Consider the following 21,910-nt stretch of genomic DNA (forward strand, 5'->3'; position numbering starts at 1 on the left):
TAGAACTTAAAGTTAAAAAAAAAAAAAAAAGAAGAAGAAGAAAAAAGAAAATGATTCAGAAACAAAGAAATAATAGAGGAGAAAACAAAACAAAAATAAATAAATAAAATATGTATACAAGTTGGAATTCTTTTCAGTTATCGTTTATTTGAACTTTATCAGATAGCCAATGGCATGCTTGTGCTAGTTTGTACCACCCATGAGAGCTGATTGTGTACATCTCTTCTGAACTCCACATTCACTGATATTGTGTTGGTAGTTTTGAAATTGGCTCTGGCAGGAGTATTTACATCAGAAAATTAGCAAACATTACAAAGCAAGGTCTTTCTTTTTAACTTGAAGAGTTGCTTATTAACATTTACCAGTCTACCAGTGTAGGTATCTCTTATAATGCAGACAATAAGCAATAAACAACATTCTAGGTATTACCGGCTATTATTACTTTAAGGCATGGTTTTCTTTTGTCATCTCACAATCAACTTTAACCCAGCTTTTTGCTTTTTAAAAAAGTGTTTTGACTGTATTCAAAGAGAATTGCTTTGAATACTACTTTGTAATTTTATGGTTATCTGTGACATATTGTTTCATGTCTAGTCTCCTTTTAGGAAGAGGAGGTGGGAGAGTATATATGTTGCACAGCCTGTATTTAAAGAGCCTGGAGTAGTGTATGACACATAGGTGAGTGAATGAACAAATATGTGAATGAAAGAGAAGATAGAATATAAAATAAATCTGAGTGAAAGACAAAGAATATCCTCTCCCCCTGAAGCCCCTTAACCTCTTCAGTTGGAAGCAGTGTTAGAAACGTAGACCTTGAAGTGAGGGCTCTCTCTCAAATCCATTCTCTGGCCCAGTAGTTCTTGAGCTTTACTGCCTATTTAAATCACCTGGGAACTTTAAAAAGCCTAAGTCCCCAAGCATACCCTAAAATTCACAATCTTGCAGAGTGGATCTAAATATCAATTTCTTTTAAAGCTCCCCGGTTATTCCGACATATAGCTAAGTCAAGAACCAGTGCTTTCTAGGGCCTGGAATCTGGCACTAGGTCTTAGAATTCTCCATGTAGGGGAAGGGAGTTTAATTGGGAGGGAATCTGAATATCTGCCTTTGAGTAACTGCTGGAAATGTAACTGGTAGTTACTGTTTGGATCAGCAGATAGGTACTGGTCTGAATTCCTGGTTATGGCTTTAATTTTTTTTTTTTTTTTACCTTATCTCTCTTGCAGAAATATTTGACTGCCTTCTTTCTCTCTCTCTGTTCCACTCCCCACTTTGTTGACTATTCTTGCTTTTATGCTCTCTCTTAGAATCTCAGGTCCATGGCATTTAATTAATAATATGCTATTGTTATCATATGGGCAATGATCCTCTCTTGTCTGCCAAGGAAGGCAGACAACCTCTAGAAACTAGAAAAGGCAAGGAAATGAATTCTCCCCTAGAGCCTCTAGAGAGAACACAGCCCTATTGACCCGTTTCAAACTTCTGACCTCCATAATTGTAACATATAGATTTGTGTTGTTTTAAGTCACTAAGATTGTGGTACTTTGCTACAGCACCAGTAGGAAACTCATACAAACACCCTGTGCATTAGCATAGAGTAACTCTTTATTTAGGCCTTGTTTGATATTATGCCTTGCTAAGGGAAACCTGGTATGATCAAGGTATTGGGTGGGTATATTCGTATATTCTTCAAGAAAGAATAGGACCACCTCTCAGCCCTAGCGGAGCCAAGCAGGAGGATTCAGAGACCCTGGACAAGACCCAATACTATGCTGGCTTCAGGTGTGACCCAGTATAGTGCCAGCTATGCAGGCCATGGGAGTGCTTGCATCACTTCTCCCCTAGTTCCAGGCAGCCCATAATGGAGACTATCCTTCTGATTGGGAGAAAGAGAGAGAGGAGAGCTAGAGATTTTGTCTGGTAGCTCAGGCATTCTTCATTATCTTACCCAATTCCATCAAAGCAGTGTATCTAGGAGTCTGCAGTACTCTTGGGTTGCCCCCTAGTGCTGATTAAGTTTTTTTTAAGTGCTGATTTTTAAGTTTTGGTTTTTTTTTTTTTTTAAATTTCTTAAAACAAATGAAAACGGAAACAGAACATACCAAAACCTATGGAATATATCAAAAGCAGTGTTAAGAGAGAAATTTAAAGTAATGAAATCCTATATCAGAAAAGTAGAAAATCTTCAAATAAACAATCTACTAATGTATCTCAAAGACCTAGAAGAGCAAAAGTAAACCAAACCCCAAATTAGTAGAACGTAGGAATAACAAAGATCAGAGCAGAAATGAATGAAATTGAGACTTTTAAAAAACACAAAAGATCAATGAAAAATCGCTTTCTTGAACAGATAAACAAAATCAACTAACCTTTAATCTGACTAAGAAAAGGAGAGTGACTCAAATAAAACAAGAGACAAAAAGGGAGACATTACAACTGATACAACAGAAATTCAGATGATCATTAGAGACTGTTATGAGCAACTGTATGACAATAAATTAGAAATCCTAGAAGAAATGGATAAATTTCTAGACACCTATAACCTACCAAGATAGAACCATGAAGAAATCCAAAAGCCAAATAGACCAGCAACAAATAATGAGATAAAAGCAGTAATAAAAAGTCTTTCATCAAAGAAAAGTCCAGGACCTGATGGCTTTACTGCTGAATTCTACCAAACACTTAAAGAAGAACTAATATTAATTCTACTCAAATTGTTCCAAAAAAATCAAAGAGGAAGGAATACTTCCAGACTTATACCACAAGGTCCGTATAATCCCAAAACCAAAACCAGACAAAGACACAACCAAAAAAGAAAAACTACAGGCCAATATCCCTGATTAGCATAGATGCAAAAACCTCTAACAAAATACTAGAAAACCAAATTCAACAACACATTAAAAAGATGATTCATTATGATCAAGTGGGATCATTATTTCTGGGATGCAAGGATAGTTCAACATATGCGAATCAATCAATGGTGTATATCATATCAACACTATGGAGGACAAAAACCATATGATCATTTCAATAGATACCAAAAAAAGCATTTGATAAAATGCAACATTCTTTTATGATAAAATCTCTCAAAAAATTGGACATAGAAGGAACATATTCAACATGACAGAAACCATGTATGACACACTCACAACAAGTATCATACTGAATGGGGAAACTGAAAGCCTTTTCTCTAAGATCTGAAACATGACAAGGATGCTCACTTTCACCTCTTTTTTCAACATAGAAATAGAAGTATTAGACAGAGCAATTAGACAAGAGAAAGAAACAGATGACATCCAAATTGAAAAGGAAAAAGTCAAATTATCCTTGTTTACAGATGATATGATCTGAAATTTTAAAAATATTTAAAGACTCCACCAAAAAACTATCAGAACTGATAAACAAATTCAGTAAAATTGCAGGATACAAAATCAACATACAAAAATCAGTAGCATTTCTTTATGCCACCAGCAAACAATCTGAAAAAGAAATCAAAAAAGTAATCCCATTTACAGTAGCTACAAATAAAATAAAATATCTAGGAATAAACATAACCAAAGAAGTGAAAGATTTCTACAATGAAAACTATAAAACATTGGTGAAAAAACTGAAGCAAATGTACACAAAAAATGGAAAATATGCCATGTTTATGGGTTGGAAGAATCAATATTATTAAAAGTGTTCATACTGCTTAAAGCAATCTACAAATTAAATGCAATCCTTCTCACAATATCAACGGCATTCTTTACAGAAATGGAAAAAAACAATCCTAAAATTTATGTGGAACCACAAAAGATCCAGAATAGCCAAAGCCATCCTGAGCAAAAAGAACAAAGGTGGAGAAACCACATTATCTGACTTCAAATTATACTACAAAAGTATAGGAGTCAAAATAGCAAGGTGTTAGCATGAAAAACAGACACATAGAACAATTGAACTGAATGAAGAACCCAGCAATAAATTCATGTATTTGCAGTCAACTTATTTTTGACAAAGGTACCAAGAACATATACTAGGGAAAGGACAGTCTCTTCGATAAGTGATGCTGGAAAACTAGTTATCAATATGCAGAAGAATGAAACTAGATCCCTATCTCTCTCCATCATACATCAATCAAAAATGGATTAAAAACATAAATCTAAGACCTAAAAGTGTAAAATAGCTAGAAGAAAACATTGGGTAAACACTCCAGAACATTGATCTGGGCAAAGATTTCTTGAGTAAAACCTCAAAAGCACAGGCAACCAAAGCAAGAATGGACAAATGGGATCACATCAAGCTAAAAAGCTTGTGCACAGCAAAGGAAACAATCAACAAAGTGAAGACATAACCTACAGAATGGGAGGAAATATTTGCAAAATACCCATCTGACAAAGGATTAAAAACTAGAATATAGAAGGAGCTCAAACAATTTAATAGGAAATAGTCTGATTTAAAATGGGCAAAAGATCTGAATAGATATTTCTCAAAAGAAGACAGACAAGTGGCCAACAGTTATATGAAAAAAATGCTCAACATCACTAACATTGGAGAACTACAAATGAAAACCACAATGTGATAACATCTTACCCCAGTTAAGATGGCTTTCATCCAAAAGATAGGCAATAATGAATGCTGGTCAGGATGGGGAGAGAGCAGAAACCTCATACACTGTTGGCAGAAATGTAAATTAACATAGCTACTATGTAAAACAGTGTGGAGGTTCTTCACAAAACTTACAATAAAACTACCATAAAATCCAGCAGTCCCACTGCTGGGTATACATCCAAAAGAAAGGAAATCAATATATTGAAGAGGTAGCTGCATTCCCATGTTTACTGCAGCACTCTTCACAATAGCCAAGATATGGAATCAACCTAAATATCCATCGATGGATGAATTGATAAAGAATATGTGGTACATGCACACAATGGAATATTATTCAGCCATAAAAGGAAATGAAGTTCTGTTATTCACAACGGCATAGATGAAACTGGAGGGCATTGTGTTGAGTGAAATATGGCAGGCACAGAAAGACAAATATCACATGTTCTCACTCATATGTGGGAACTGAAAAAAAATGAAATTTTGGAGATAGAGTAGAATGATAGTTACCAGAGGAAGGGTAGTGTGAAAGAGTAATAAAGAGGGGGATGGTTAATGGATATAAAAACACAAATAGAATGAATAAAATGTAGTATTTGGTAGTACAATAGGGTGACTATGTTTAACAATAATTTATTGTGTATTTTAAAATAACTAAAAGAGTGGAATTGGAATGTTCCTAACACAAAGAAGTGATAAATGCTTGAGGTGATGAATACCCCAGTGATCATGATTTGATCATTACATATTGTATGCCTGTATCAAAACATCCCATGTACCTGATAAATACCTGATAAATATGTGTAACCATTATGTGTTCACAATAACTAAAAATAACTTTAAAAAAGTAGGCCAGTGTGTTAATTTCAATTCCCCTTATCAATGATGATTTTTTTAAATGGGCATGTAATCCATTCTGGCCATAAAGTCTGAGGTTTTCCTTACTTTTATGAAGGGCTTGAGAAAGTATATTCTTTGTTTTCCACTTCTGGTCTTTGAATCTTGTTTGAGATGCAGTGCTTGGAGATACTGCAGTCATCTTATTTGCCAAAGTGACAATCATAAGGACAAAGCAAACCACACTGAGGAGGACAAAGAAATCCAGTGGAGAGAACTCGGAACTGTAGTGAAGCCATTCAGCTGTGGCATTTATGACCCTGTTATTGGCCTACCTCTGAAATTATTTTTATGTTAGATAATACATTTCCCTTATTGTTTAAACCAGTTGAATTTTTAACTCATAATCCAAAATGTTCCAATGAATGTATAGAACAAATACATGTAAAGAAAACAAAAAAATATTTACTCCAACAGCCAGAGAGAATTATGATGATCACATCAGTGCATTACATTTAGTTATTTAAATTTTTCCCACATACATTTTAAGAAAAATAGAAACCTTTTAGTGTTTGTATACGTCTGTACATGAATATATTGTTTACTGTTTAATTTCATTTTTTGGTTGCATTGTTAAATATCTTTTGAAAGATTATTAATGATTGAATGATTTGCATTATATTGGCATATCCCAATTTATTTAACCATTCTGCTTTTTTTTTTTTTACATTAGTTTATACTAACTTGGAGTTATATCTTTGGTGAACAACTGAGTACATAAATTACATAAGTGCTCCTAGTATTTTATTAAGCATTTCTGAGGAAGTTCACTTTATAGTATGCTTTGCTGCCTGATTACCTTCACATTCAAGAAATTCTTTCTAATGCCTAAAGTTTTTCCATTTCTTTCCTAGTATACAAAAATATTCCTTCCATTATTACTTCACAATGGGTTATTTTAACATGAACATAATGAAACCCCATTATTTCTGATTTCTGCTTTACTGTCCTTATGTTTAACCCAGGCTCATTTTATTCTATTATTTGAAAATCTAATTTTTGTCATTAGTGGAAAGTTTAAGCAACTCAGTTACCTTTCTGAGGTTGTATTTGTAGCTATTAAAATAATGAAAATTAGAAGAAAAATACCAGTATAGACATAATTGTATACTGGGGAACTTGTTTTTAATGCAAATATACACACAAACAATTCTTATAAAGTAATTGAAGGAAGCACTCTGAAGGGAACTACAGAATTCATATGAGCTGTGACTCCACAAAGTAAAACCTAAAAGTTTGAAATTTGTGAGACGCAGAGTATCAAGACCCACTCATCCTAAGTCAAAGCTTTCCAGGGGACAGCTTCTACCGGTACACGGAGCAGCTAGTGGTCTTTCGTGCTGTCCCATTCTCAAACATGTAAGGAGAACCAAGGATTGTCAGACAGTTGAGGAAAGCTTTCTTTCCTTCTTTCTTTTATTGTACATGTGCAGGATGTGCAGGTTTGTTACATAGGTAAACGTATGCCATGGTGGTTTGCTGCACAGATCAACCCATCACCCAGGAATTAAGCCCAAGAATAAAGGAGAACAAAACAAATGAATAAATGAAACCCGGAAGAAATGGTTAATCATAGAAGGGAATTTGGAAATAAACTCTAATTAGTATTTTTATACATACAGACGTATCAAGAAGAATGTCTCCTCATTTGAAATTTTCCCGGTGGAATTAGTATTGGTTTATAAGTCTCAGACTTCTGCAATGAATATATCACTCAACAGCAACCTTTTAGCTGATATTTATATAAGGAAAATTTATGTTCCTAAACTCAATAATTTAATATTCTAAGCAAAATGATATATAGGGAAAATATCAAGCTACCTTCCAAAAATAAAATACCTTCCAAATACATCAAAATCACAAGTAGGTGTTTTGAAAAGCATGCCTAGTGTTCACAGAGGGATGCATGTGCCGAATGTTGACACTAAGAGAGGCATCATATCATTTTATTCAGTGTAAACCATGCTTTGCCATTGTTACTCTTGCAAAGAAGATTTGTTTTGAGAAGAGATTGAAAAAGATATTGATGAATTCTTTAAATGTAATGCTGAGTAATCAAGTACTAAACTTGTTCAGAATGTCAATCTGAAATAGTTGATCATAGTGATAACAGAGAGAGCCTTCAATCAAACCACCAGACACTGCTCGCTGAAAATAATATGGGGACTAAACAAACACAGTGATAAATATTATCCTGGAACTTGGTGGACTGTGAGTGCCTGACTCTTATAACACTGTGCAAAAAAATCTGTGAACATAAACTTGAAGAGAGTTAAGTAAAGCTTGATTTTGTAGTTTTTCATCCTAAAATGACACTTGCATCCCCTGAAGATCCATTCATCATTTATAAGTCCCTACCCCAGAATGAAAATGACAAAGAATCTCTGCCTGTTTCTTGCATGAAATTGCCCTTTTGTCATCCAGCTCACCTATGATGTCACTTTCCATAGGCCTTGACAATGACTACATTTTAACCATCCTTCCCTTTCCACTTTCCTCAAGTTTCCAGTTTGCTTTTTTCTTCAGGAGTAACGGGTCATCCCAGGTAATTGCCCTATTTTCATCGTAAATTTTACCTGCACTTTCTAATGCCTTTATAAATTGCTGTGTGCTGATTGCTATGCTTTATTGGAAAAAAATATTTATGATGTACCATGAAAAGTGGGTATGTTACTGATACAGAGTAGCATGCATACAAACAATCTGATAACCATTCTAATTGTTTTGCAATCAATTAGACCAATTATTTTAAGATATTATATTTTAAATGCTGGCTTTCCTATGTTTTAGTTATACTTAATGAAATCTGTTAGAAGTTTAATTTGGCCTTTTAAACAAAAGGAAATAGGTGACCAGGGCACGTTTCCATATAGACTGTCTCATTTTCAGGAATGGGTTTCTGATATTAAATTGGGGGTATGTGTCTGGATTTAAGATGAGACTGACTTCATAGATCAAGAACAAGCTTCTTTGAAAAGAAATATTTTAAGAGCAAGAAAAGCTTTTGAAAGTAAAAATATTGCTGAAATTATACATAAATTAGAAGGGTTGGAAGACAAAAACAAGAACGTCTCCATAATGTGGGGCAAATAGGCGAATCTATATCTATATATAAAAGGTATAAACATAGGAGGATCAATTCAGGAATTCCAATAGCTGATCAATAGGAGTTATTTCTTAAAGACACAAAGAAAAGCACAGAGGTAAAGGACTGAGAGTTGCCAAATGTAAAAGGTACACACAGGGCTATGGAAAAAGAGTAAAAAAAAAAATGACACGTGTTTTAACACATCCCCATAACAGTTCAGACTTCTAGTTACAAAGAGATCAATAAAATCTTCCGAATAGTAACCAGGATATTTATAAGGGAGCAAAAATCAAGCTGACAATATAGACAGGTTAGCACCAACAGTGGATGCTAAAAGTCAATAAAGTAAGGTCTTCAACATTCTAAAGGCAGATGATGTTGAATTTAGGTCAAACTACAGCCATTTTAAGATATATAAGAATGTAAATAACTTACTTTCCTTATTATTTTGAAGAAGTTACTTGAAAAATATTATGCAAAATATGGGTAAAATACAAGAAATGAAAAAACATGAAATTAAAAAAACCAGAGAAGAAATCGATTGAAAATGAATTTAATGATGACAGCTGTAGAGTGATCATTAAAAACAAAATAAAGCAAAACAGCCTGCAGTCATCAAAATTGGAAGTCAGTGGTCTTCTAGAAAGAAGTATTAAAATAACAAACAGTGGAATTGATTCCAAGCAGTATATGTGTGATGTTAAAAGTTGAGATGTAATAGTAAAAATGATAATGATGATGATAATAATAAGAATAGCTAATGCATTTTCACATAGTACTAGACACTGGCCTAAACACAGTAGGCTTGTTTTCTCATTTAATCCTTCAAGAGTCCTATGAGGGAAGTACTGTTATTATTTTTATATTTTATAGATAAGAAAACCCAAGACACAGTGAGGTAAGATAATTTGCCTTAGGTCACAGTTAGCAAGTGATGGACCCATGATTCAAACTCAGACAGCCCAATTCTAGAGCCTATACTCTAAACTACTATACTGTGGTGAAGAAGATATATGCTGCTTCTTCCAACTAGAAAAAAGAAACACAACCCAAAACTCTAGGAAAAATTAAATAAACAAAAATACTCTATAAAAAAGTTACATCCATATAAAAAGCCGATTAAAATACGGTATGCTTTAGAACAATAAATATATTCACAAGGATCTTGACTATAAAGTGACTAAAAGGGAGATATGTTTAAAACATACACATTGGCTTTGTAGTTAATATTAGTCATGGTAATTAAAATGCTGTTTATGGTTTTAATCTTTTATAATTACAAAGTAGGCCAAGGGAAGAATACTTAATATGGCTGTAGAACAGAATGAAAAGCTATCAGTCTTTAGATAGAGTAAATGTAAAGGTATAGATAAAAGACATTTGGAGAAAGAAGAATGCAAAAATAGGAGGAGAGAGGTACAGAGATGAGGTATCATCTCACAAGTGGGGGACAAGATAAACTGTTGGAAGCTAATAGACTAACGAAGAGGGTGTTAATATATTACTTTAAAAGTCAAAGCAGAAGAAACTACATGTTAGAATTTAAGAAATACATCCCCTAAAACCTTTCCAAATAAGTTATTGAAGACAGTGTTATAACTGTAAGAAAATTAGAAGCTGTAGGAGAAGCAACAGTGGGAAATGACAAAAGTGAACCAATAGCCCATCTACCCAAGAAGGTAATCCATATATCATCTGAAATCAATAAATCAAAAGAAAAGCTGTATAAGGCAATTTATTTAGAGATTGTAGTGCCCCCAACAGTAGAATTAAAAACAAGTGGTTGTTGGGAAATAGGCAGACACTTACTCTTTTTTATTGTAGCCCTTCTGATTTTAAACCACATGCTCATAATTCTTTGATAAAAAATTTTTAATGTAAGAGATAAAAAAATTGAATTTGTAATTAAAAAGCTCTCAAGAAAGAAGTTTCCAAGCCCAGGTGCTTTCACTGGAAATTTTGCCATTTAAAAAAGAGTTAACACCAATTTTACACAAACTCTTCCAGAAAACAGAATTGGAAGAAATAGTTCCCAACTTAATTTATGAGGCCTTCATTGCCTTGACGCTTAAACAGAGAAAGATAGTTCAATAGAAAGAAAGCTGCAAACCAATAGCTCTTATGAACTCTGGCATACAAAATATCAATATAATGCCAGACAGAATCCAACAATGTATAAGAAAGATTATACATCATGATGAAGTAGGATTTATTCCAGGTATGCAAGGCTGGCTCAAATTCCAAACTCAGTGTAATCTACCATATCCATCAAGCTAAAGAAGAAAAATCATATGATTACACCAATTAACAAAGAAAAACACTTGACAGATTTCAACACTCATCCATGATAAAAATTCTCAGCAAGTTAGTAATACAGAGGCGATTTCTCAATTTGATAACAGCATTACAAGAAACCTACAGCTAACATCATATTTTATGGTGAAAGACTGAATGTTTTTCTTCTAAGATTGAGAACAAGGCAAAGATGTCTGCTTCTCACCACTCTTATGCAAAACTGCACTCAAAGTAGAAGCCACTAAGAGAAAGGACAATAAGTAAGACATATGCAGATTGGAAAGGAAGAAACAAAAGTATCTATATTTGCAGATGACATTATTTTCTATGTAGAAAAGTCCAAAGAATCTACAAAAACACCTAGAGGTAATAAGTGAGTTCAGCAAGGTCACAGCACATAAGATAAAGACACAATCACATTTCTATAGATTAATGATACAGGAAGAGGGGCAGGGAAGTGCTGGGAAGGGAAGGAGTGGTCCCTGGCTAGAGCTCCGCCCCCAGGTCTGTGCCTATGGACCTAGGTGAGGACAGGCATTTCTGGTTTTGTGCCCAAATGGTACATTTCCCAAGACCACCCTGACCTGCCACACCCTCATCCTGTGCCTATAAAAACCCTGAGACCCTAGTGGGCACAGACACAAACAGCTGGACATCAAAAGGAACACACTAGTGGAAAAAGACACAAGCAGCTGGAAGTTGAAAGGAGCACACCAGCCTAAGAGCACACGGCCATGCACCAGCAGATGCCAGCGGGCAACCAGCCAGCAAAACAACTGCAGAGTTTGGCCAGAGCAGTGAGATGACAGCCCATGACTCAACTCCATGGGAAAACCACCTTCCCACTCCATCCCCGTTCTGGCCTCCCCATCCACTTCACCAAGAGCTATCACTCGATAAAAATCCTTGCACTCATTCTCCAAGCCCACAGGTGATCCAATTCTTCAGTATACCAAGGCAAGAATCCCGGGATACAGAAAGCCCTCTGTCCTTGTGATAAGGCAGAGGATCTAATTGAGCTGACTAACACAAGCTGCCTACAAAGGGCAAAACTAAAAGAGGACCCTGTAGCACATGCCCAGTAGGGCTTCAGGAGCTGTAAACATTCATCCCTAGACACTGCCATGGGGTCAGAGCCCCATGACCTGCCCATCTGCCTGCTCCCTCCATGGGTTTTGAGCAGCAGGGTACTGAAGAATCGAGCCACAACCCCATCACAGGCCCTGTGAGGGGGACAAGGGGACTTTTCCCGTTTCATTAACAGGTGACATGCAGAAACTGAAATGAGCAATACAATACCACCTAAAATTACTCCAAAGAAAATAAAATATTTAGACACACACTTACCAAAATTTGTATAAATTCTGTATGCTAAGAATTACAAAAATGCTGATGAAAGAAATTAAAGAATACATAAATAAATGGAGAGACACTGTGTTTGTGGATTGGAAGATTCAACATATTAAAGATGCCAGTTTTCCCAAAATAGATCTATAGGATTAATGTAATTTCTCCTAAAATCTGGGCAAGAATTTTTGTAAGTGTAGAGAAGCTTATTCTAAAATTTATGTGAATAGACATAGGTCCTAGAATAGCTAAAACCATGTTGATAAAGAAGAACGAAGTGAGAGAAATCACCCTACCCAATATTAAGGCTTACTAAGTATATAAAATAATCAAGATGATGTGGTGTTGGTGGAGGAATAGACATAGATCAATGGTACAGAATAGAGGACCCAGAAATAGATCTACGTCATGTAGTCCACTGATTTTTTGACAAAGGTGCCATTCAGTGGAGAAAGGATAGCCTACTCAACAAATAGTATTGGAGCAAATGCAAACTTATAGGTCAAAACAAGCAAACAAAACCTTAAAGTAAATCTCATGCCTTATACAACATTTTACTCAAAATGTATTATGTAGACTTAAATGTAAATGTAACACTATAAAACTTTTTTTTTTATGAGAAAAGTTTAGAACTAGACACAGAGTTCTCAGAATTTTTAACTGACACTAAAATCACAGTGCATAAGAGGAACAATTCATGAACTGAACCTCATCAGAATTAAACACTTGCTCTATGAAAGCCCATGTGAAGAGATGAAATGACTAGCTACGGACTGAGAGAAAATATTTAAAAAGCACCTATCTGAAAAAGGACTAGTGTCTACAATATGCAAAGAACTCTCAAAACTCAACAGTAAAAAGGCAGTCTAGTCAGAAAATAAAGAAAAGATATGAAGAAACATTTCATTAAAGGGGATATAAAGATAACAGATAAGCACATGAGACGATGTTCAGCATTATTAGCCATCAGGGAAATGCAAATGAAAACCACTGTGATATATTACTACACAGCTATCAGAATGGTGAAAATAAAATTAGAGACAACACCAAATGCTGGTGAGAATGTAGAGAAATGGAATCAATTATACATTGCCAGCAAGAATGTAAGATGATACTACTCTGGAAAAGAGTTTGGTAGTTTCTTCTAAAACAATATATGATTACCATGCAACTCAGAAATTACATTCTTGAGCATTTATCCAAAGACACGAAAATCACCGAAAACCTGTACACAAACAGTTGCTTTATTTGTAAGTCAAAAACTGGAATCAACCCAGATATCCTCCTGTGATGAATAGTTAAACCGACTGTGGTACATACATAGAATGAGGTAAGTGTCCCCCTCAGGGCCAGCAGGGCAACCTCTGTCTCCTTTTATGAATCCAGAAAGAATCCTAGAGAAAAAATGGCTCATCTTCTTCACCTGTAAGTTTCCCACTGCAGTCTCTTTACTCATCTTTCTTTCGGCACCTGGCAGCCATAGGACTTTTCTCCATTTCCCTTCACTCATCAGAAGCTGAGTTTCCTTCAGCCTCTTCTCTTGTCTTCCACTTTTCCCTGAGCTAGATTTTCCTTCCTCTGGATAAAATTTTTCCCTCTCTCCTGTTATACAGATAAAAGTGTTAGTGGAAAGTTTCTAAGTCACAAGATAATCACTTGGAGTGCTTTGTAATGGTATTATGCATAATAGGAATAATTATTGGGAGGGCTGAGATTTTAGAAGAGGCCAACCGTACATCTATTTTAAAAATATTTAGCAATTAAGGTTCTCATCTTTAGTCTTTACAGTTTAAATCAGCAGAATATTCCAGTGTATATCAGATGAGTCTACTTTGGGGTCTTATAAAATATTCCTTAAAATTGCAGATGCTTTAGATGCTGGGACCCCAGCAAATTATGCTATATACAGTTGGAGCTGCTTTAGTTGATGCAGGGCTGGAGCTTGGAGCCCTCTCTGCCTCTTCACATTTGGCCTGCCCCTCTCTGTAGGCAACTCCTACAGCACCGTGTAGAAATATAGTGCTCCCTGGAACACTGATGGAGCCACAAGTCTAGATCTTCTCTGGAAGGGCTTTCCAGTTGAAGAAGTCCATAGGTCTGTTCTTGTGTGGTTCTCAGCCACACTTGTAGAACAGTTCTAATCTTGACTATATTTAACTTGTTTCCTACTCTTCTACAACAGGATGTGGTTGAGGGGAGTGAAATAGGATTCAAGATTTGGTAAATTTGCTCATTAGAAGCTGCTTAATTATGAAACACGTTAGATGCAACTAGAAACCTACAGGTTGTATTGGGACAAGGAGGCATAGACTGTTTGAATATGATTTTTTTATTGGGTACATGAAATTAAGGTAATTACATGCCAGTTTGTTTTATAATCTGTTAGACCATTATTTCAAATAGTGGTTGCATCAAGTAACCTTTCCTTTATGAAACTGCAATGTGTCTATTCACTTGTTTTTCAATAACCTTGGAACAATTATTCAGAGTAGTTCTTATCATTAGATACTTTCATGCAATTATACCTCATTATACCATTTTCTAAATTAATAATGTTTTTAATCTTCTCTACGGTTAAAGACTGTTTTATTTTTCATTCTGTTCTTTCCATTCAGATCCTTTTTAAAGTCACTGTTACACACTAAAGTGAATACAAACACTGCCCAAACTGTTTTCAATTTTCAAACATCATGTTTAGAAATAATGTAGTCTTGCTTCTCTTTGAATTGAGACTTGCTCTGTGTGGTGGTGGCTGAGTGGATAGGAGAGTGAACCCCATTCTCAGTGAGAGCAAAAGGTTCATGTTTTGCACAATAAAGTTATATAAATGTGTTAAAGTTGGAAATTGAAGGCAGCAGATATTAAACCAAAGCAATTGTTCCTAATCCAGTAGGCAAAATAAAATAATTGTAGCCTGTATCCCAAGAGTCAGACATAGTAGAAATGGAAGCAGCAGTGGAGGCAAACTGTAGTAGTAGGATTGAGGACTGTCTAATCTTAGAGTTAACAGTACACACAGAGAGAATATAGCCCATAGTACGCTACATTTTAAAAAACCTACCTTCCAGAGAATAAGGTAGCAAAAGAGAAGTATATCAAATAATTCTACTTCGTTGCAAGCAACAGTTGATAGCTAAGTAGCTCAAGAGAAGGGAATGTATTGGAAGGATGTTGAAGGCTCACAGGATCAGTGTGAAGCTGAACGAATGGATCTACAACAGAAAGCGACCAAGGGACCTCAGAGTTCAGTAGCCATAACTCAGCAGTGACCTGTTAGCACTTATGATCTGGTGAGCACGTGACCACACCTCCCCAAATCTCTCTTTCATCTGCATTCAACCTTTCAACACTAAAAGGGATCTCACCTATTACTGCTTTGTCCTCCTAAGTAGGAGCTCTTACCTAACCTGCCCACAGTGGGGGAGAGTTAATATTCTAAAAAGAAATCATGTTGCCATTTGGAGAAGTGAGGTGGATGCTGGAATATCAAAATATGAGAAACACCCATTCCAGGCTGACTTTAAGAAGCACAGCTTTGATATTAACATCTGATTGTCCTGTAAGGAAAAAAAAGAAGGACATCCCAAGTAAACAGTGCCCTTTGCAGGGAATGTAGGATTATCCCAGTTTAAAGTTACCATGTTTACGGGAAGAAATTTCACAAGACACATTCTTACGAATAATTTAGACCTATACAGTTCACACTGGGAAAGATAAAAGGTAGAATAAGCTGACTGAAGAGCTAACAAAGAGATTACCAGAACAAGAAGCTGAAAAAGAAAGGGAGGTTTGATGATAGTCAGGCTTAATGAAGGGCAGAGAAAAACCAGAACTCTTCAATGTTTATTTTGTTTTAGTCTTCTAGACCTTGAAAAGTGCTCTCTCAACTAAAAAGGGCAAATGTTTAGAATGAAAATAAATATCCAAGATAAGTAAGTAGATAGCAAAAGAGCATGTACCTATTTTTAAAAGAACTCAAACCTACATCCTAGATAAATTACATGACAGAACTTTGAAGAAACTTGGAAATGTGATCAAGGAAACACTGTCAGTAATTTCTTAGAGAGCTGGTTGGAGAAATGTCAGAAGTAATGAATAGGGCAAATGCTGTTCCAAATTTATTAAAACGGTAAAATGACAGATTATACTACAGCTTGGTGTGAAATTCACAGGTGGGTTATTAAACAGATGATTTATGAGCAGGTAGACAAGAAAACTGCCACATAGCTTGGGCATAAGATAAGTGAGGGTGACGTAACGGAAGGAACTGGAGTCAGACAACCTGGACTCATTCTGTCAATAAATAGATGTGCGGACATGAGCACATCATTTAACTTCTTTAAACTGCAGTGTCTTTCTCTGGGAAATAAGGTTATTAGATTAGGTGTTCTTTAATGGTCAGTTTATCCACAAAGAACATGTCATCCCCAAGTGTATCGTATTTACCTTAATTCTTTTAATAGGGCTGCCCAATGATCAAAGAGCTGCCATTTATTAAAGAATGTATCCAGTATTAGGTGTTTTTGTCACGTTTTGAAATACATCAGTCCTATGACAGATGGGTGTTGTTTTTTTTTTTAATTATACTTTAAGTTTTAGGGTATATGTGCATAATGTGCAGGTTTGTTACATATGTATACTTGTGCCATGTTGGTGTGCTGCACCCATCAACTCGTCAGCACCAGATGGGTGTTATTAATCCCTTTTTTCAAATGATGAAATTGAGGCTCAGAGTGGCTAAGAGATCAGATAAAGCAGAATCAGAGTGTATCCTGATATCAATGAATCAATTGACAGACATCCTGTGCTATAATACACAAACTGAATATATTTGGGATGGATAACACTATAATGAGATAACACTACAATGAATGCAGCAAAAATTCTCTTTTGTTTGGATAGCAGTATTTAAAATATCTTTCCTTTCAACCAAATTGTTTATAAAATGTTTAAAAGTACAAGGTTCTTCTCAATAGAAAAAGTTCAGATTAAATTTGCAAGAAAAGAGATAAAACCTAGAATAAATATGCAGATTAATAATTTATACCCATATTCATTTATTCAAGTATCACATCCAAACCAGGATTTGAGGTAAACTGATTTATTCACAGTATAGTAACTATTCAAACACAGTGGAATTTATTAACATTGAAAGTAAATTCCCACCGTTGGCATCTAAACCATCTTCCTAAACAAAAGAGGGCCTTAAAGTTGAACAGGATTTTGTCTTGGGAAACTGTAACAAGGAATAGAAGTGAGTGGGATTGGTTCTTGGGTTGCCATTTGGAGCCCCCAAAAAGGATTGGGAAGGGAGTATCTAGAGTGATATCTAAGTATGTTTTTCCCCTTAGGCATAGGATAGGAGGTAAGGGAGTCTTGGGTTAACGAAATTTCTATTAAAGTGATCCAGTTCGTTTCAAGTTGATTTCAAGTTCAACAGAAGCCAATCATTTGAAAAGTCCAGCACAGAAGGCTGATGTAAACATCAGTTTCAGTCACAGAAGAGGGTGTTCAGCCTTGGGGAGCCAATACAGTCCCACAGTTTCTGCCTTGGCCAAGCCATATCCTGAACATTGGTAAGTTCCCTTCTGCCTAGTGCATGGCCATGGTCCATGGGGGTTCCCTTCTCCATTCACCTTTTAAAGCTCTGAAAAGCATAGCAAATGAGAAACAGCTGAGACAACTAGGAAAGACAGGAATGACAGAAAGGCTTCTGTCAAATACATGTGGAGCCACTGTTTGGAAAGCATGGTTGGTTCTGAGACTCTGAGAACAAAGCTAGAAATGAGTGGAGTTTAAAAGCACTTTTTTAAATTAGCGCCTCTCTGAAATAGAATGGGATGCCTTTAGGAGTGACGAGCCTCCTATTCATTTGTTCTTTTCAATTCAGTGAATATTTATTAATGGCCTACCGTATTGCCATTCTTAAAGCTGGGAATACATCAGTGAAACAAATAGACAAAAATTATTGCTCGGGCATTATCTATATTTTAGTAGAGGTAAATAAATAATAAAACAATAAAATAATAAAAATAAAAAATAAATTAGCAGCATATATATTATATATCAGTATGTTAGCATGTGAAAGAGTTATGGGAAAAAAGTAGAATAAAAGAAATGAGGAATGAGAGGAGATAGGGAGTGGGACAGGCTCAATTACAAATATGATTGTTAGAGTAGGTCAGCCTTATTGAGAAGGTGACTGTATTAATCAGGGCTCTACAGAGAAACAGAACCAATAAGATATTTGGAGATATTTAGGAGAGATTAATTATGAGGGATTGGCTTACTCAATTGCAGACACTGGGAAGTTCCATGACCCACTATCTGCCACCCAGATACCCAGGAAAGCCAGTGGTGGAGGTCCAGTTCAAGCTTGCAGGCCCGAGAGCCTGGGGAGCTGTGTATGTAGGTCCCAGTCTGAGTCAGAAGGTGTGTGGGAACCAGGAGCATTGATGTCAAAGGGCAGAGGAAGGTGCACGTTCCAGTTTCAGTAGAGAGCAAATTCATCCTTCCTGTGCCTTTGTGTTCTATTCACGCCTTCAGTGGATTGGATGCTGCCCAACCACACTGGGAAGGGAGGATCTTCTCCACTCATTTCTGATTCAAATGCTCATCTCTTCTCACCCTCGCAGGCATACCCAGAAGTACATTTTTCTATCTGTCTGGGTATTCCTTAAGCCAGTCAACTGGACACAAAGAGTTAGCCATCACAGTGACATTTAAGCAGACTTCAGGGAAGGATGTGGGGGAGTCATCTCAGAGAAGAGCATTCCAAGGAGCTGGAAAAGCCATGCAAAGACCTGAAGCAGGGCTATGAAAGTAAGGAGACCTCCCATGGAGTATTCCTTCTCTGAAATGCTTGAGACCAGAGGTGTTTGAGATTTCAGATTTTTTGGAATGTTGAAATATTTGTAGACATAATAAGATATCTTGGCAATGAGATCGAAGTCTACACATGAAATTCATTTATGCTTCTTATATACCTTACACACATAGCCTTAAGGTAGTTGTGTACAATATATTAAATAATTTTGTGTGTTTTGGCTGTGACTTGTCACATGAGGGAAGATGTGGGATTTTCTACTTGTGGCATCATATCAGCACTCAAAAAAGCTTTGGGTTTTAGAGCATTTCAGATTTTGGGATTAGAGATGTTCAACCTGTATTTAAGCAGAGCTCAGCAGAGCATTTCGGAGAGAAGTTGAAGAGAGAATTTCTGCTTTTGGTATAAACTAGGACTAGATAACCTCTGATGAGTCTTCCAACTTCATATTCCCTGAGTTTGTGATTCTCTGGTAGCTGGGAATCATGAATTTGGTAGCAGCCAGCAGCATGGGTTCAAGACCAGAGGTGCCAGACCAAGACTCACAAATCCAGATGGTAAAGAGGCCAGATAGATAGTATAAACATTTTAAAAGATTGACAAATATTTTAAACTGTTATGTAAACCAAATAAAGCATGTTTTCAAGCCAAATCTTGCATAGTGGCTACCAATTTGAGACCATTGCATTAGAGAAAGTAAAATCAGTTTGGAGTATAATGGTGTAAAACATATATAAAGTCTTAGACAGGGAGCCAAAGGAGAATAAATGATAAAAGAAGAAATATGGGAGTCTTTGATGAGAACTATTCCTTCATTGTGATTTGACAGGAAGCCAAAAGAAAACCGAGAGTCAAAGATTACTCTGTAATGTAGAGCCCAGGCGGCCAGTTCACAATGACTTTGCCCTTCCCCAAGCAAAGGTCATATTGCTTTTTTTCCACTGTTTCTATGGCTAGATACGGATTTGTCCTCTCATTGTCTTATTATACATAATTGCATAGCATTTAGGAACGTAGAATTCAGTTAGCGGGAGAAAGATAAGCCAGTGCAACATTTTTCAATTATTTTGTGTCTACAGTGTAATTACAGTTATCAAACTTTTTGGCAGAGGCTCAGAATGAACTGATTGTGATAATTACAAAGACACAGATGAAACCTTTATTCTTTTTGTTTTGATGTATGATTTGTCCTATTTCTTTGCTGCAGGTGCTTTCATTTGCAAGATGGTGCCATTTGTCCAGTCTACCGCTGTTGTGACAGAAATCCTCACTATGACCTGTATTGCTGTGGAAAGGCACCAGGGACTTGTGCATCCTTTTAAAATGAAGTGGCAATACACCAACCGAAGGGCTTTCACAATGCTAGGTGAGGCCACTGGATGTGCCAATGGCAGCGTGAGTGACATTTTTCATTACAGAATAAAGAGAACCATATTTTTAAACTAGAAGAGTAGCTTCTTATCTAACTTGTAGGCATTGGAATATAATTTCAGAGTTTCAGTGCTTTCCCTGTTTGCCTCCACCTCCACACCATCTCTCTTTTAGGCTAACGTCAGCACTGAAAATGTATCGTTTTGGATATACATTTTCAGTTTACGTCTTTAATGTTTGAGCACTACGTTCGGTGAATCTAAGACAACCTATCAGTGGCAATGCCACATTAACGTTCATTAGATTGAGAACTGTCATCTTTTTCTTTTTTCTTTAGAGACAGAGTGTCAACTACATTGTCCAGGCTAGTCTCAAATATCTGGGCTGAAGTGATCCTCCTGCCTCAGCCTCCCAAAGTGCTGTGATTACAGGCATGAGCCACTACGCCCAGCTGGGAATTATCAACTTGAGATAAGAAGACTCTAAGTTAAGCTAACAAGGGCAGGTCGATTTTTTTTTTCTTTTTTAGGCAAGGTCTCATTCTGTAGCCCAGGCTGGAGTGCAGTAGTGTGATCACAACTCACTGCAGCCTCAGCCGCCCAAGCTCAAATGATCTTCCCACCTCAGCCTCCCAAGTAGCTGGGACCACAGGTTCTCACCACCACACGCAGCTAATTTTTTTATTTTTGGTAGGAACGGGGTCTCTCTATGTTTCCCAGGCTGATCTTGAACTCCTGGGCTCAAGCCATTCCCCCTCGGCCTCTCCTTGTACTCCTTGGCCTCCCAAAATACTAGGATTACAGGTGTAAGCCACTGCACCTGGCCAGGCAGGTTGATAATGATAGGGAGCAGGAAATGTGGTTTTAGAAAAGTGGAGAACAGGGGTGCTGCTCTTGTGGTGAGTACACAAGGGTAGAAAGTGACACGGTACATGAGAACAGTGGGTTCTGAGTGCTGGGGATGCCTGGCAAAGGCACATTCCACCCACTTCATACTTTTGCTTTAGGCATTTCTGGATCGCCAGCTTGCTGTAATTGTTACTGAGTCAGCAAGTCACAATGAACACATACCTCATGGTAAATGGTAAATTTGAAGCAATGCCCTAAGGTCTAACACAGTAAAATGGAAGCATTTCTCTATTCAGTAATTATAATTGAGCCATTTAAAACCTTAATGTGCTTCACAGTGGTTTGAATTTAATATAGCAAATAACCAGAGGTGTAGCAAGCAACTAATGTGATAATCAAATAAAGCAATTTTTACTAATATCTCACTTGAGAAGAATGAGTAAACATTTATTTCTGCTATAAGAATTTAGCCAGTATTGGGCTGTGGAATTACAGAAAGAACCCCTGCAGGCTTTGCAATGCCAAAGTCATTTTAAATAGCTTGAAAATAATAGCTAAATCTTCTTTTGAGAAATGTCTGTTCATATCCTTTGCCCACTTTTTGATGGGGTTGTTTGTTTTTTTCTTGTAAATTTGTTTGAGTTCTTTGTAGGT

General features: G+C 36.3%; 1 protein-coding gene across 1 annotated transcript in view; it reads left to right on the forward strand.

Annotated features, from left to right (window-relative positions):
• The window catches only part of QRFPR (pyroglutamylated RFamide peptide receptor), a 56,497-nt gene that overhangs the window by 22,328 nt on the left and 12,259 nt on the right, over nt 1–21,910 (forward strand). The window contains exon 2 of the mRNA XM_011996776.1: nt 20,245–20,403. Within this exon, the coding sequence (XP_011852166.1) occupies nt 20,245–20,403 (159 nt within the window). The remainder of the gene's footprint in view (nt 1–20,244; nt 20,404–21,910) is intronic.

The sequence above is a fragment of the Mandrillus leucophaeus genome, unplaced genomic scaffold (genome assembly GCF_000951045.1).
Source record: "Mandrillus leucophaeus isolate KB7577 unplaced genomic scaffold, Mleu.le_1.0 Scaffold523, whole genome shotgun sequence".
NCBI classification, from domain to species: domain Eukaryota; kingdom Metazoa; phylum Chordata; class Mammalia; order Primates; family Cercopithecidae; genus Mandrillus; species Mandrillus leucophaeus.